General features: G+C 41.2%; 1 protein-coding gene across 1 annotated transcript in view; it reads right to left on the bottom strand.

Moving 5' to 3' along the window:
* Positions 1–13,994, bottom strand: part of birc6 (baculoviral IAP repeat containing 6) — a 114,005-nt gene extending 100,011 nt beyond the window's left edge. The window contains 8 exon segments of the mRNA XM_053436916.1: positions 864–1,030; positions 1,164–1,389; positions 1,515–1,597; positions 2,530–2,641; positions 3,528–3,721; positions 5,681–5,818; positions 7,520–7,701; positions 13,569–13,994. Of these exon segments, the coding sequence (XP_053292891.1) occupies positions 864–1,030; positions 1,164–1,389; positions 1,515–1,597; positions 2,530–2,641; positions 3,528–3,721; positions 5,681–5,818; positions 7,520–7,701; positions 13,569–13,779 (1,313 nt within the window). The 5' untranslated portion in view covers positions 13,780–13,994.
* Positions 13,995–15,410: the final 1,416 nt, after the last annotated feature.

A 15,410-nucleotide genomic window follows, 5' to 3' on the forward strand; every position in this document is an offset into this window, starting at 1 on the left:
ATTAAGCCTCTCTCTCTCTCGTTTTTTTTTTAAACCGTCAGTTGGCTCTAACCAGTTTTATTTTAGTGTCTGACACTTTCTAGGTAGTAGTGGTATAAAAAATATTACAAATTAAGTGTCTCTCTCTCTCTCTCTCCTCTCTCTCTCTCTCTCTCTCTCTCTCTCTCTCTCTCTCTCTCTCTTCTCTCTCTCTCTCTCTCTCTCCTCTCTCTCTCTCTCTCTCTCTCTCCTCTCTCTCTCTCTCTCTCTCTCTCTCTCTCTCTCCATCTCTCTCTCTCCTCTCTCTCTCTCTCCTCTCACTTCCGGGTTAGGCCCCCGCCCTACTCCGAGTACAGATACAGATAATTCATATGGTTTACAGATACAGATAATGCTGTACTCGTTCATACCCTAATATCTCATCACTATGAAAATCTTTTTTGAATGAACTGTAACTGGTTTCCTGCTGTTTTAGTTTCTTGCTATTTTTCTTGATTTAATCACTATTTTCTTGACAGCTGTGAACTACTTCATAAAAGAAGAGATATTCCAAATACAGAGGACTTCACTTGCTTTTCACATTTCATCTACAATCACATTTTATTTATTTTAAATTCATACTCCAAACGTCTTACAGAGTATTTTTATGTTAAACAAAATAAAATGTTTGCAACTTTAGTTGTAGAAATATTGTCCCAAGATTCTATAAATATAAAAGTACCATGACCTTTTTAGAAAACTGGCATCGACTTGGTACCGAAGTATCGGTTTTTGTAACATCCCTATAAACTATTATTTGAGAGAATTTTCCATTTGGGGGGATTTTCCATCAAAACAAATTGCACAAGTCGTTGATGTGTGTATAGTGAATGTGGGTGCCTCACCTGTCTCCCTCCAGTTTTGGCAGGTCAGAGCAGGAGGACTCCTCTAGCCAGGCCAGAGTTGGTCTCCGAGACTCTGTCAATGTCTGCTGGCTTTGCTCGCCTCCACACAGGATCAGCTGCCTCAGAATGGCAGGGTCGTACGGGTTGATGTCAAACTTCAAATGCACCTGTTCATCACACAATCACACACTCGTTAATATGGGATCATTCCTAACATTTAATGTCTGTCACCTTCATGTCTGGATGCAAAGAGAAGGACAGATGATCATTTCTTATGTGTTCACAGTTTGATGATCTGACCCTCATCATTTTGGAGACATCCCAGATGCACATCTTGCCCCTCTTGGTAGCAGCAGCCAGGAACTGTGGGCAGCTGCCAAAGCCGTAACAGGCGATCTTGTCAGAACTGTCGTGACCGTTGGGAAAGTGGGCGGGGCTAGTTGCCAGTGTCACTGACAGTGGGACGTTCTGTGTGTGCTCGCCCTTTACAAACGGACAATTGGGAGAATGTCGCTCGTGTTCCGACCTGAATTTCGTGGAGAAATGTTGCGTTACAGATATGTGGGGACCAACATACAACAGGCAGTAACCTTTGCATTTGCTCTAGCAGCTAAATATTACTGCATACTGGAGTTAATGACGTGCACTCACCATGGCTCATCTGTAGGTTCCCAACAGACCAGACACACACTACAGGTGAAACACATGGCTCTGTCGTCCCCTGTTGAGGCAGGCTGGGGAGAGAAAACAGGATCATTAGAGCTTCTTAATACTTACAAAGCAACAGTGGCTTCATTTGAAATTCAGAGCAGTTCAATCTCTATACTTAAAAAAAGAAATAGCCAATTTTACAAATCGGTCCACATTTAATAACCCACAATGACAAGGTAAAACTAGTTTTCAGAAGTTTTTTCTGTATATTAAAAATAAAAACCAACAGTAAAATTCTAGATATAAAATCCAAAGAATACGTATGGAGAGACTTTAAGATGGCAGCTTACAGGTACTTATCCAAAGGGATCTGATACGAGGAATGTGATTAACTGCTTGTAATGGAAATGTGCTTCTACTGTACGGAATTAAGGCTGACTTTTAAAAAAACATTAACAAACATTGTGTGGAAGTCAGTGAGATTAACAGGTGTACAAATATAAATAAAGATATTTAGTTTTATAAAGGAATTGAATTAAACGTGCATTCAGCCCAGTTTTGCCCAAAACGTTTTGTGTGCTCACAATGACTTTGACCTTAAAACATTAATTACCAATTAGTTTTCCCTTGAATGTTTGTGCCAAATATGAAATTTCCTTCAAGGTGTTCCTGAGAGACATTGTTTACAGGGTTGGTACGGACAGACTGAGGGATAGACAGAAAGAACTTCTGAAAACATATAACCTCTTTGTGTATGACAACCGTTGTTGCCAACGTTTGCGCTGCTACTGAGGACTCACTTACAATAAGAACACAGGTTTGAACAGGAATAGTCGCTGTGGTTACATTCTGTTAAATATTACCATTTCTTCCACTGACTGAATAATCTTTCAGCAACACCAATTATATTCTGTGCAGACCTATAGCCTCTAACTACATGCATGTATAGTAAATATGTATGAGCCTACAGACTATGTTGCTCCCGTGAGCTGAGCTGAGTTATCTCTTCACCCACCTGGTGGTAAAAACCTGCTTGAGCCATTGGGTCGGGCTGAGCCCACCTGTAGCCAGCATGTGGCCACAATGTAAACGTCTCCCTCCTGTTGGCCTCACTGTACATCAGGGATCTGCAGAGAGTCAAACAGTTTAGAACCATGACCAGTTTCCTGTGTGCTGCTGAGGAATGTGTCATTGTGACTGTTTAGTAGCAGACAACTTGTGAGACCTGTGTTGTATACATGTTGTGCATTACAGATCATCGCCATCTAGATGTCAACGTGTGCGCTATGCGTATCCCATAGACTGCGATAAATTGTGTTCCATGCGCCACACATTTACACTGTTCATGTCTATTTGGCCAATCAGATGGAGCACAGCTTATATATAATATATATGCTTATATAATAAAGATATTCAGATCATTGACTTTTTTTACTGTCAATGAATCATCTCATTTGTAAACTTAGAACAGGTATGGAGCTGGCAGGGCGCGCTGGTTTGACACGGTTGGAGCAGCGCACCGGAAGAATGATAGAGTCACATAGAGGAGCAGTAAATTACTGACAAAACTGTAAAAAAAAAAAAAACATGTAAGAAAAGATCCCAAATTAATACTGTAACTGGACAGAGTGCATGGCTCTGTCTGCCACGGACTTGGTGGCACTGTGGCCGGGCTGTACACCTCCTCGGCGGGCTGTGGAGCTGTCCGTGGTCCCTTCGTCCGTAGCCAAGGGATGTTTAAGTATATTTGTCGCAAGTCATATCGTCATGGTGATATTCAACAATGTTATCGCATGTTTTCCTCATATTCTGCCGCCCTACCCCTCAAGGATCATAATTCATAAGGAAATTATTTTTAAATGCATAAACACAAAATGTTAGTGATAATCAATTAGTAATAAATCCTGCTTTCAAATTAATATTTTTGGAAAATAATTAACCTGAATCAATAAACCACAATGTTCCAGTATTTGTTTTGTTTAGGTGATTTATTATGCTTAATTTCTTGCTTACCTATCTACAGAACGCCCAGGGCCCACCCCAAGCTCGGGCCTGGCACTTGACAAGAGGTAGGAGAGCCTGTCCATGATGGATGAGGCCACAGACAAGGCAGCTACGTTCTGGTTGATTTTCTTCAGCTCACTGACAATGGCGCTGGCCACCAGCTTCAGCACATGGTGGGGAAGGTGGAAGGTCACTGTTGCCCACTGAGAGAAGAGATAGGATGAGAAGATATCAAAGGAAATGCAGATCATAAGCAGAAACAACCACACATCCCGTTGTCTAATCTTCTAAAGATCTTCTGAGGCTGGTGTGTTTTCATTTCAGAGCATTATAACATAGTTGTGTATCACCGCATAGAAACTGAACAACAATCAGAAACCATGGTCATAACTCTCCTTGGTGACTCATATATATAGGAAGGCCAGCAGTGTGCTGGGGTGTCCACTGGATACGGTGGAGGTGGTAGGAGACAGGAGGATGGTTGCTAAGCTATCCTCCCTGATGGACAACTCCTCCCACCCCAGGCGGGACACCCTGGCAGCTCTAAACAGCTCCTTCAGCCACCGGCTGATTCACCCCCGGTGTGTGAGGGAGAGGTACCGCAGGTCCTTCCTTCCTGCTGCTTTCAGACTGTACAACCAGCTGTGATCCCATTGAACACACAACACAATTTGTGCAATTTATTTAATTATTTAATTTAATTATTTAATTATTTAATTGTTCTATTATTTACAATTTATTTACTTATTTACTATTTAAGTAAAAAAAATTGCTCATTGTTGTTCTTGTTTCTTACTATGTTGTTTTGCTCTTTCTTTTGCTCTTGTTGCACTCTACCTGCGCTGCTGTTGTAAACCCTCAAATTTCCCCACTGTGGGACTATTAAAGGATTCTATCTATAGGGTATGGACTGTAATAAGTGATGTAGGATATAAGCTGATATAAGCAATATCAGCTCAAAAGCTGATATTGATCAGAAAATTATTTTTAATCATATGCTCAATAGCATAGTCTGATAATTACGTCAGATAGTATAGTAATTCATCAACCTTTGCAACCAATAACATAAGAGACACAATCTACAGCTTATTTAGATTTATTCATTACGAAGTATGAATGCAATAACATCATAACCGATACACATCGTCCTATAGGTGCTCAATTCGATTACGTTCAGGGAACGTGAGGGCCAGTCAAGGATATCAACGCCTTCGTCCTCCAGGAACTGCCTACACACTCTGGCCACATGAGGCCGGGCTTTGTCCTGCACCAGGAGGAACCTGGGGTCCACTGCACCAGCGAAGGTCTGACAATCTCTCTGAGGATTTAAACCTGGTACCTAACAGCAGTCAAGGTACCGTTGGCAATGACATGGAGGTCTGTGAAACCCTTCAAGGATATGCCTCCCGAGACCATCACTGACCCAACACCAAACTGGTCATGCTGGATGATGTTACAGGCAGCATAACGTTCACTACGGCGTCCCAAGAATCTTTCACAGCGGTCAAATGTGCTCAGTGTGAACATGCTCTCATCTGTGAAGAGAATGGGGCGCCAGTGGCACCAGCTGTCTGTGGTCACACATGCTAAATCATTCCCTTTTAGGGCGTTGTCTTGCTTTTGCTTCTCCATTGCACCTGTTGTTACTTTCATTTGCACAAAAGCAGGTGAAATTGATTCACAATCACTTGTGCTTCCTAGAAAAACGAGACAGATTGATATCCCTGAAGTTCATCTGACTTGGTGTAATACTGTGACGATTAAGGGGTCCCTTAATTTTTAGAGGGTGCGTATAATGCCATTTATCACTATATCAGACTAAATCCTGTAAAACACCGATGATGTCACACCTTTGATGACCTTTGACCTTTTAGATTTAAATTGCTATCACTATCATTGTTTATCGTATTAGAGATGCATCACTTTCAAGATGACCATAAACCAGTTTTGTGATCTCATAGTCACCACAGCTGTTGTTGGTGTAGAGGCATTAGTAGACTCCCTCTCAAGTGCTGAAACATGATTTTTATTGTCACTTAAGGCAAAATAAAAAAACTGATTTGTTATTATTGCAAAGCTGATATGAGGACAAATGGTGGATCTTTGTTCATATGGTATATACAGTAAAAATTAAACAGCTTGTGTTAGGCTGCCAGACTTACCTTTGCCACTTTGTGATTGGCTGCGGTCTCATGCGAGGTATTCTTCAGGCCTTCTTTGAGCTGGGAGATAAAGAATTCGTAGCCCTCTGTGTTGGACACATCAATCTTTTCCTGACAGGCTGACAGCATCTGCTGGGCCTGAAACAGACACAAACACAGACATGCAGTAAAGATAAGTTCCAAGATACAGATCCAAATATTTTTACTTTTGCTGTGATGATCACAGTTTTGAGGTGTTTGTGTTAACTGTGCAGTCACTTCCGACATTTTGCAGGTTTCAATTTGATTGAAGGGTCATAAAAGCGATTAAATGTGATTGTACATGCCCACGAACAAAGTAGAAAGTAAGAAAGTAGTGAAATATCTGATGACCTCTAGAATGACATAAAAATGCAAAGACAGGGGACACCAGGGCTGCTCGATTATGGAAAAAATCATAATCACGATTATTTTGGACAATATCAAAATCACGATTATTTAACTGATTATTAATATGTGCCCTTATTCTGAAGTCTATGCTTTATTTTTGTAATCACTTCCGGTTCCGGTAAACACCGATGACGGCTGCGTGTCTTATTCCTCTGTGAAACCGATAACCACATGTATCTACTTATTAATCAGTGATGTCGGATCATGACTCCTGATCGTTCCTGTAACTTTAACCCTGATGTAACCCTAATTATCTTTATCGCTTTATTGCCCAGCCCTAGGCAGACCCTCCCCATGAACACACACAGGGTGGAAGTGGGCAGGCAGAGAAGAAGGTGGTTTGAGAAAGGGCTGCTGACTTTGCTGTTTTCTTCAGTCAAATTCAGGCTAGGCAATAAAACATTATCATAATCTTTATCAACAACAATATAAGTTATCAAATGCAATACAACGAAGGTTGAATATTTATAAATAAATTACTTGTGCATTGTGCTCAGTGAGGAGGTGTAACACATCATCAATCTACTTCATACTCGTTTTATTGTTTATCAATCTATGCAAATAATGAAGACTTCAAACATCCTTCACTTAGGTGCAATCATTCTTTAAACTTAACAGAAATCACAATGTGACATTTATCTTGATCATTATCAGCATTGACAAATAATTGATAATAAGGATTAGTAAATACAGGAACAATATCTATCCAACAGTGTGCTTCCTAAACCACTGCTCTATGATCTGGTTGGGACTTACATGGTGAGTAGGTGTTTCATGTCCAACATGCCCCTACATGCTTCCCAGGTACAACTACGAAGTTGCGCTGCGTAAAGGTGGCTACCACAATTGATTGTGGGAACCTAATTTTTTCCTTTCATTTCATTAAGAATGGTCCAGTGCTTCATATGCTAAACAAGATAACCGAGGAAGCACTGAGGCTCCTTTCCTTATCATTTAGTGAATTTGAACAGCTCTGCTGATATACGTCTGGGTCATTTCACATCCTTCCTAAGCAAAATGGACTATTCAAACGCACCTCTGGACTTTCAAAACTTTAGGGAAGGGGAGGGCTACACTCATTAGAGGCCCTCCTCTTGAGCTCCCTCTGCTGTTTGGCGTCTGTACTGTGTGCCTTGGGAATGAATAAGTGTGAGGAATGCCAGATTGACTCATAGCCCAGGGAGCATTTACACTTTTGCAAATACGTCACTTGCTGAAGGACTGTTGCCAATGGTTTTAACTAGCATGCCATCTGACAGAGGCCTGATTGTTAAACAAAAGCCTTACACGTATATCTGGTCAAAACACTACAACTGGTGTTACATATCAAGTGATGGTAACCATCACGAAAGGTGCTTCCTGGTGCCTCTGTGAAAAGAACGTGGGCACAGTGGTGCAGTCTTCTCTTACCTCTGTGACCGGCAGCTCCAGCTGAACCATGTCCTCAGGCTTGGCCACTGGAGGTTGGAGGGCTGTGTCAAGGAGCAGAATGCCATTCAGGTCCTTTCTGCATCCCACTGCATAGTCGTCCACAAAAAGGACCTTGTCCACTGCGGGGAAATACTGACACCTGACACGACCACCAGGTTTAGCTGGGAAAGAAACAGAGGATGACAGAGTCAAGATGTTTGAAGGAGAAAGGTCCATAATTACTGGCTGAAAAATACAAAATGAGACCTCACTTATTCAACATGTTACCAAGACAAGTGGCTGGCCACCTCTTACACAGACAGCATCAGCTACTCTGATGTCTGGCAAATGGACAGAGTATTTCCAAAACTTCATTTAATTTATACAAACAAATTCAATCTAATTTTGCAAGACACACATAGATTGTGCTATACTACTGTAGCACTGAAAACAGAGCACTGGCTCATTTCCTGTACTGCCCTGAGGTTTTACATTACGGTAAGTGGTCTTGAGGTGTGTAGTTAAATACTGCAATATAAACCCTTTCATGCACACGTTTAGCTCAACTTCCATTTAATTAATGATGAGAAAATATCAATACAACTGAGAGCGACAGTATGTTATGTGATACTGTATATTTCAATTCGGCAGACAGTGGTTGATTTTTTGTTTGACCAACAATTTCTGCCTCTTCCACTTCAACATTACAACGCATTGTAAACATATGTTAGTGTGTTATTTATACTTAATCAGTTTTGTTAAAGTTGGATTGTAAAATGACAATACACCATCTTGCATACAGTGTCACAATGCATCTTTAAAATATTGGTTAGTAACCCCTGTATCATCATATATATCGTATGGCCAGGGTCTTGCCAATAAACAGCCCTATAGATCATGCAAGTATTAATATAAATGTAATCTACATGAGTTGGCTTCAGTTAACAGAGTGGAAACATTAGCTCTTTTCAGACATGCACTGAACTCTGGATAATCTCCTGACATTCCCTGGTGTGTGAGAGTGCAAATGTCTGAGTGAGATGCTCCAGACTTTCGCCAGAATTTCTCAGGCCAGGCTCCTAGTAAAAACCCTGGAGAATTTCTGAATGGGCTCATGTGATAACACAGCAGGAGGATCTTCTGCAGGAATCACTGCTAGCGAGTTGGTGTGTTGATCATGTTTCTAACATGCGACAGACAAACAAACCACACCGATACAAAAATCTCCAGATGAAAAAGCGATGCCATACACATAGAAAACACCAACGAAGACATCAACAGAGCTTTAAGTGATAAGGGCCAAAGCCGCTGTCAATGTGCTGTGAACAAAACTTGTGATTATTTATGGATAGGATTCAAGCATCACAGTTATATCAGTTTTTCAAATATAGAACAAAATCATATTGTACAAAATATGTATATTAATAAATACTCAATATCTTTATAATATAGGGAAATAATTCAAGAATTTTAAAGATCTTTAAAAGCCATGACATATAACTCTCAGTGATAGAAAGTAAACTGGACCTCAGGGGACTCAAAACCCCACACTCACCCAAAACACCCCGAGGGCCTGGATATCACAGCTTTTACAATTTTATATAATTTAAGTTTCACCTGTGAATTTCTTCTTTTTTTTTTCTTATTATTCTTATGTTGATTTTGTTATATCATTAACCCTGATGTACATTAATATGAATTGAACACTATTGGATAAGAAATGTAAATGTGGGTTTGTATGTGACCACAGGCTACAGAAAAGCAGCAGAATCATTAAAAGCGTTCACTTGCTGTGGGCCATGTACTGAGCGAGCCCGAGGAAACCACAGTGTGACACGTGTTGCTTGTAGATTTCTTATGATGTGCAACTACTAGTGAATGAAGAGGATCAAGACTTTCTTTGGGGGTGTACATTTTGACTGAATTAATCTGAAATGCCCTGCTTCTGCAGAGGACCCTGCAGTTGAACAAGCAGAGAGCTGTACACAGGTTTATCATCTGTTGATTAGGTCTGGAATTGTTCTTGAATTCCAGATGCTTGTTCAAAGACTATGAGCTGGATTGAGGTCTGTGCCATAGGATGTGCATCTTTATGATGATGTAATGTGTGTGACAACTGAATCCGTCACCTTCTAAAGATCTGTTACCAGTCGTCGGCAACATTGAGCGGAGCACAAAGTACAACAAAATGAAAGCAATAAAATGTTTGTGGCTATTTTAACAGTAAAATTATAACGCAAAGCTGGTTATAATACAAGGCAATATGCTATTACTGATGTAATAACAAATTGCCGTTTTTCTGATGAACTATTATTCAATATCTTATCCCAACATGTGAGTGCTCTGTAACAGAAAGAGTTGCCTTGCTTTGTGAACCTGGTTAGTTGAGGACCTGAAGCTCCCATGCCAAACTTTCACTGTCAAACATGAACTTGGTGGGTGGAAGAAAGGAGTAAATAATCAATGCAGGCTATGATTATAATGTTGTTCATGATGTTGTTTTTTTCCAAGGAAAAAATATAGTACACAGCATTAATTCAAGAAAACATAAACTGGATACCATACAACCACTCAGACAGCAATGTACCACTGCTTTCAAACTTTTTTACAAAAACGAGAGCCTCTTTCACGTCAACATAACAACATACCTTATACAATTGGTAGTAGGGATGTCCCGATACAACTTTTTCACTTCCGATACGATACCGATATTGTAGCCTTGAGTATTGGCCGATACCGATATCAATACGATACGATATAGGCACAAATCATACATATATTTATTCCTTATTTTGTTGTGTGGAATGTTAGAAAAGGCTTGATAAAGTGATGTTACTGTTACTGATGTTGTAGTGATATAACAGAAAACAATAGTCAGCAACAGTAGGTATAGGAAAAACTGACCCATTTATTATTAACCAATTGGTTACATAAATTTTAACCTTCAACATAAGAGTATTACCTCAACAAATCCAATAAAAACAAAATGTTCTATTTAAAGTGCAAAATAACCACTGGTTATAGTGCAAACAATTCAAGTTCACTTAAGTTATTTTTCTACTGTCAGCATATGTTGGAAACAACTGTGGGCAGGGACAAAAACAACAAAAACAACACAATATTGTCCACTGTCCAACTGCTCTAAGTTAAGAGTTCACACAGCTCCAGTTTCACTGACTGACTGTGCCCAAAACAATGTAGTAATTACTCTTAGTCTTCACTGAAGAATAGAGTGTAAACACAATAAACATATCACTCTAATAACAAGAACATAAAACAAATAATAATCAGTCAGTGCTGACTACCCTTACTACTCCTCCTTCTCCACTTTCTGCAGTCCGAGCATAATGTGGAGATTTTTTTTTAAGAAGATAAGCATTTCAGCATGCTGTGCTGTCAGCCTGCTCCTGTGCTCCTCAATGATAATTGACGCTGTGCTGAAGAGCCTTTCACTCTCCACACTCGTGCAGAGAGCACAGAGGAATTTAGCTGCTGTTGCTGCCATGGTGGGGAGTCGAGCTTGGTTTAGGCTCCAGTAGTGTAAAGGGTTGCTCTTCCGTTCAATCGGAGCCTCACAGAAGTAGCTCTCCATTTCCATTTCTCCACGTGTGCGGCAATACACTTTTTAACCTCTTCGTGCATCCGGGGTATAGTTTTGTCTACAATGTAGTGGCGGCTAGGAATAATGTAGCGAGGTTCGAGGTGCTCCATTAAGCGTTTAAACCCGACATTACTCACCACCGACAGGGGCTGGTCATCAAGCACAATAAACTGGGCTATCTTTTCTGTTATGGCCATTGCCTTTTTGCTGTCCCGTGGTAGTTTGTCACGTCTTGCAAAGCTTTCGGCCAGCGTGGGTTGCTGAAGCGAGCCAGAGGCTTGTTGCTTCGCCTGGCTGCTCTCGCGAAAATCCTCATGTTCTTTTTTGTGGTGTTTTTTCAAATGTGCGATGAGGTTGCTTGTATTGAATCTTCCCGGTTCTGTCCCTCCACGGGACACTTGCGCCTGACAAATGTTGCATTTAGCTGCAACGTCTTTGTCCGAGTTTACGGTAAAATACTTCCACACAGCCGACATCACTACATCTTGCTGCAGGCACACACGTTGTCGTTGTTGTGATCACGTGGGCTGTGCATGCTGGATCAGAGACGCTCTTCTTCCGCGGCCGGCACCAACGTTAATTAAGGGGCATTACCACCTACTGTGTTGGAGTGTGATCAAACCAGATTCACCTATTATAGAAGTCCTGGAGCGGTAAATGGACAGCTTATATCGGAGCGCTTATATCGGAGTTTTTAGATTCAGTCCGATAAAATCCGATATTCACTTTTTTGGCTGATATCGGACTGATTTCCGATATCAATATCGGATCGGGACATCCCTAATTGGTAGTGTTTTATGTTTACAAAAACAAGTATTGAAACAGATCTGTATATGGCATCACTCTGGCGAAGCCTCACTATAATCACAACTGACAGCCATCTGATGGAGATAGACAAAACATCAGCCCTGACTTTAAAAAAAAAAAAAAATCAGACAAGCCCTTCAGAAGTTGAAATGACAGTAAACTGTACACAAGACATCAAATATCATTGAGGGTTCATTTGTTTAAAATCTGTCTTGATTTCTGGAAGTATAGTGTCACGTTAAAGCTTCCATGGGGGCAATATCATATTAGCTATTCTGCAGTATTAAGGTTGACTCTACAAGCATCACAGGCTGCATTGATGGGAAAGAGGTTTGTAAGACTTCTGTGTATTCCATCTAACAAAGAAGTGTCTTCTCTTCTTCAATTCCTACTTCCAAAAAAAGAGTTCCATCATAAGGTCATCTGTAACGATCCTCAAATGGGCTGCAGCACAACAGACACAATGACCCGTGCAGAATAATGCAGGTCTGCAGCTGAACAGTGTTAATGTGAGTGACTGCATGCTGTGTAGTAACATTGTTTACTGTCAACAATCACACAGTCAAAGACTAGAGTAAGGGCTCAGGATGGAGCTGTAGTCACCATCAATGCTTTATGTGTGAACAGGTAAAATGATTCTATTGAGCTCAATGTTTGAATCTGTTACTTTTGTTCAATGATAAAGGTCAAAGCGAAATCCAGACACCCACCAGCTGATCATCAACACCATTCAAGATGTAAACAAATTATCACACTACTGTCTGTAGCCCACCATCCTAGGTGTCCTAATGCATCTCTCTTTCACAACTTCTACAGCATATGATACATGCTGTGTTGTGATCACAGAGGACAGCGACCAGCACTGCGGTTTTAACCAGATGAGCTGTGGCGGCTCATTGTGACTCTTGCAGAAACTTCATTATGTCCTGTCGGTGCAGAGTGACATAACATTTTCGAGTGATATTTGACTGAATGCTCCACATTAATCCAGCAAGCAAAGAAGGCACCAGGACACCAGCTCTACAACATCATGTCAGTTTACTTTCAGCATCACATCACAGCATCCAAATGACTGACATAGAGCACGAATTAAGCAGCTAGGAAGCCGCTAGCTGAGCTTTGAGACTATCACAGCATTCACAATAACAAAGCGGGCTTTCACATATAAACAACTTTAGATGTGCTACTTCAGATGTCCAGGAAATGAACGGCGCTTCCAACAACATAACGTTGTCGTGACTGATCACTAGAATAACAGAAAACTGTCAGGGCAGGTTTCCCGGCGAACTAGCATTGTGCTAAGTTAACTAGCCACCTATTAGCTAGCACGGTAGATATGTCATGTTGCAAGTGGCTAAACAGTAGCAAATAATGACGTTCAATGAGCACCAGCTAACAACGATGGACATCTGAGGATTGTTCTAAATTTCTATATATTAACTATAACAAGCTAATTGAGAGAATGTTGATTTTCAGATAAGCTAACCAACTAAAGGCCCGAGTATAGGAGCTAGGCGCAGCTAACATTAGCTAACGGAGGTTACCAGCCTGTGTCGTGTGTAGAGTGTTGACAGCCAGCGGCTGGTTTGTCAAATCTATAACTAGTGGTGTCCGGGTTTGACAGGAGGCTCCGGGGCTCACCGTGCATCGCTGAAGCCTGGAGAATGGCCCCTGAAGTGCCGTCAATGACTTTGATACTGCCGCGGCTGGTGACGGCCAGGATAGCGTTGAGGGCCGGATGGTAGGACAGGCTTCGCAGGCCCTCCTCGTCGCATCGCAGGCAACCGTCTCTCAGCACAATCCAGTCTGAGGAGGTGGACGAGCCGGAGCCCGGCGAGGCCGCGGCCGCCATCTTTCCTTATATTCCCCTTCCCTTCCTTTTTGGTCTTTCTAAGGATCCGATGATACACGTAATACTGCTAAATCTACCAGACTAACTCCGAAGTATCGCTCCTTTGCCACTCCGGACTCCTTCTGCGGCGTCTTCTCCTCCGCCCGTCAGCGCAGCGGTGGCTATTCACCATCAGCGCTAAGGAACTCCGGGCTCGGCTCTGTCAGTTTACACGATAGGTGGACGGAGCTAGCGTATCTTCGACCCACTTCTCGCGATAACACCGAGTCAAACTGAGAACACAGGGGTAGACTGGGAACACCAAAATAATGATAGGAATATGAATAAGAATAATAACTAGAAAATGCCTCGCTAGAAATTCCGAACGTGTGCAGCGTGCATACTGCACACTGTTTCAGTTTGAGATCCGTTCCATTGATCTACGACCACTGACACTTTGACATTATACAGCGCTCCTGTTGAAGAGACAAGACCCTAGCGAAGCCCGCGAACAACCTGCGATTTTTCAAAACAATTAGCCCTATCTCTGAAATAAAAACACTGTGGGAATCCCAAGACTTTGCCGAACGCACAAATATCTTTTTTTATATAAATGGATACAGCCAAAAGTTTAGCTCTGATAGATTTCATACAGACATTTCTGCGAAGCTAACCAGTTTTACTACGTTTATGTATGACAACAATTATGTATGACAACCTCCATTTGTGGCTTTGAGAGCAGTTCAAGCACAGAAAAAGTGTCTGACAATCTGTCATTTCTAACTTGTTCCTTGAATTAAGGCTCCCATTGACTCCCATTACATTTTATCCGTTTCGCAATTTACGAGCGAACCGTTTGGCGAAAGTCTTAGAAAAGTCAGATCACACTATTCCCGACCGAGCATAGTGCATGTGCAACAAAAACTGCGGGATGAAAATATATGTGCAATCCATCGCATTAATGCAGACATAATGACGATAAGAAATATGGGGAATAATAGTATATATGCCTTCATTGCATTACTGCACACAAAATAATAATTATATAATATTTATCCTATAAAACAGGCATGAAGAACAAATAAGAGAAAACAATGAAACATGCAAAAACAAATTCTACAGTAAAGGAAATCTATAATTAATACTCAAAATAAATAATGTAAAAGATATTTGAGAGATTATTTCAAAGCAGACGTTGAAGTTTCTAGAATGAGTTCTAGAGGGTCAGCCCTGACAGCAAGTCCTTTTCATCCTTGGTCTGAGGAGGGGAAAAGTTGACAGGGTGTCATCGGACAAACTAAAGCTACAGGCTGGCGAGCACTAATTTAGCCAGGGTTGCTCAGTGCCAAGCCATGCAGGGACTTGAAAATAAAAAAAAAGGAGGGGGGGGGGGGGGGGGATAGAAACCGTGGTGTTGTCAATCACACATCCCCCTTCACCAAGAATGGCTGGCTTGAGGATATTTTATTCAGCAAGATTTACATAATGACAATATCCTGCGCAAAATCGAATATGATTGTATATCTTGCAGTTCTCAACATGGGCAATGAATGGCCTGATAAAACTTACAAGCAGTTTTCCTGAGACTGAAACTAATATTCTAACTGCAAGACCAGTCTTTGAGCATTGTTAAAGTGCTGTATAAATAAAAC

The sequence above is a fragment of the Pleuronectes platessa genome, chromosome 12 (genome assembly GCF_947347685.1).
Source record: "Pleuronectes platessa chromosome 12, fPlePla1.1, whole genome shotgun sequence".
Taxonomy (NCBI): domain Eukaryota; kingdom Metazoa; phylum Chordata; class Actinopteri; order Pleuronectiformes; family Pleuronectidae; genus Pleuronectes; species Pleuronectes platessa.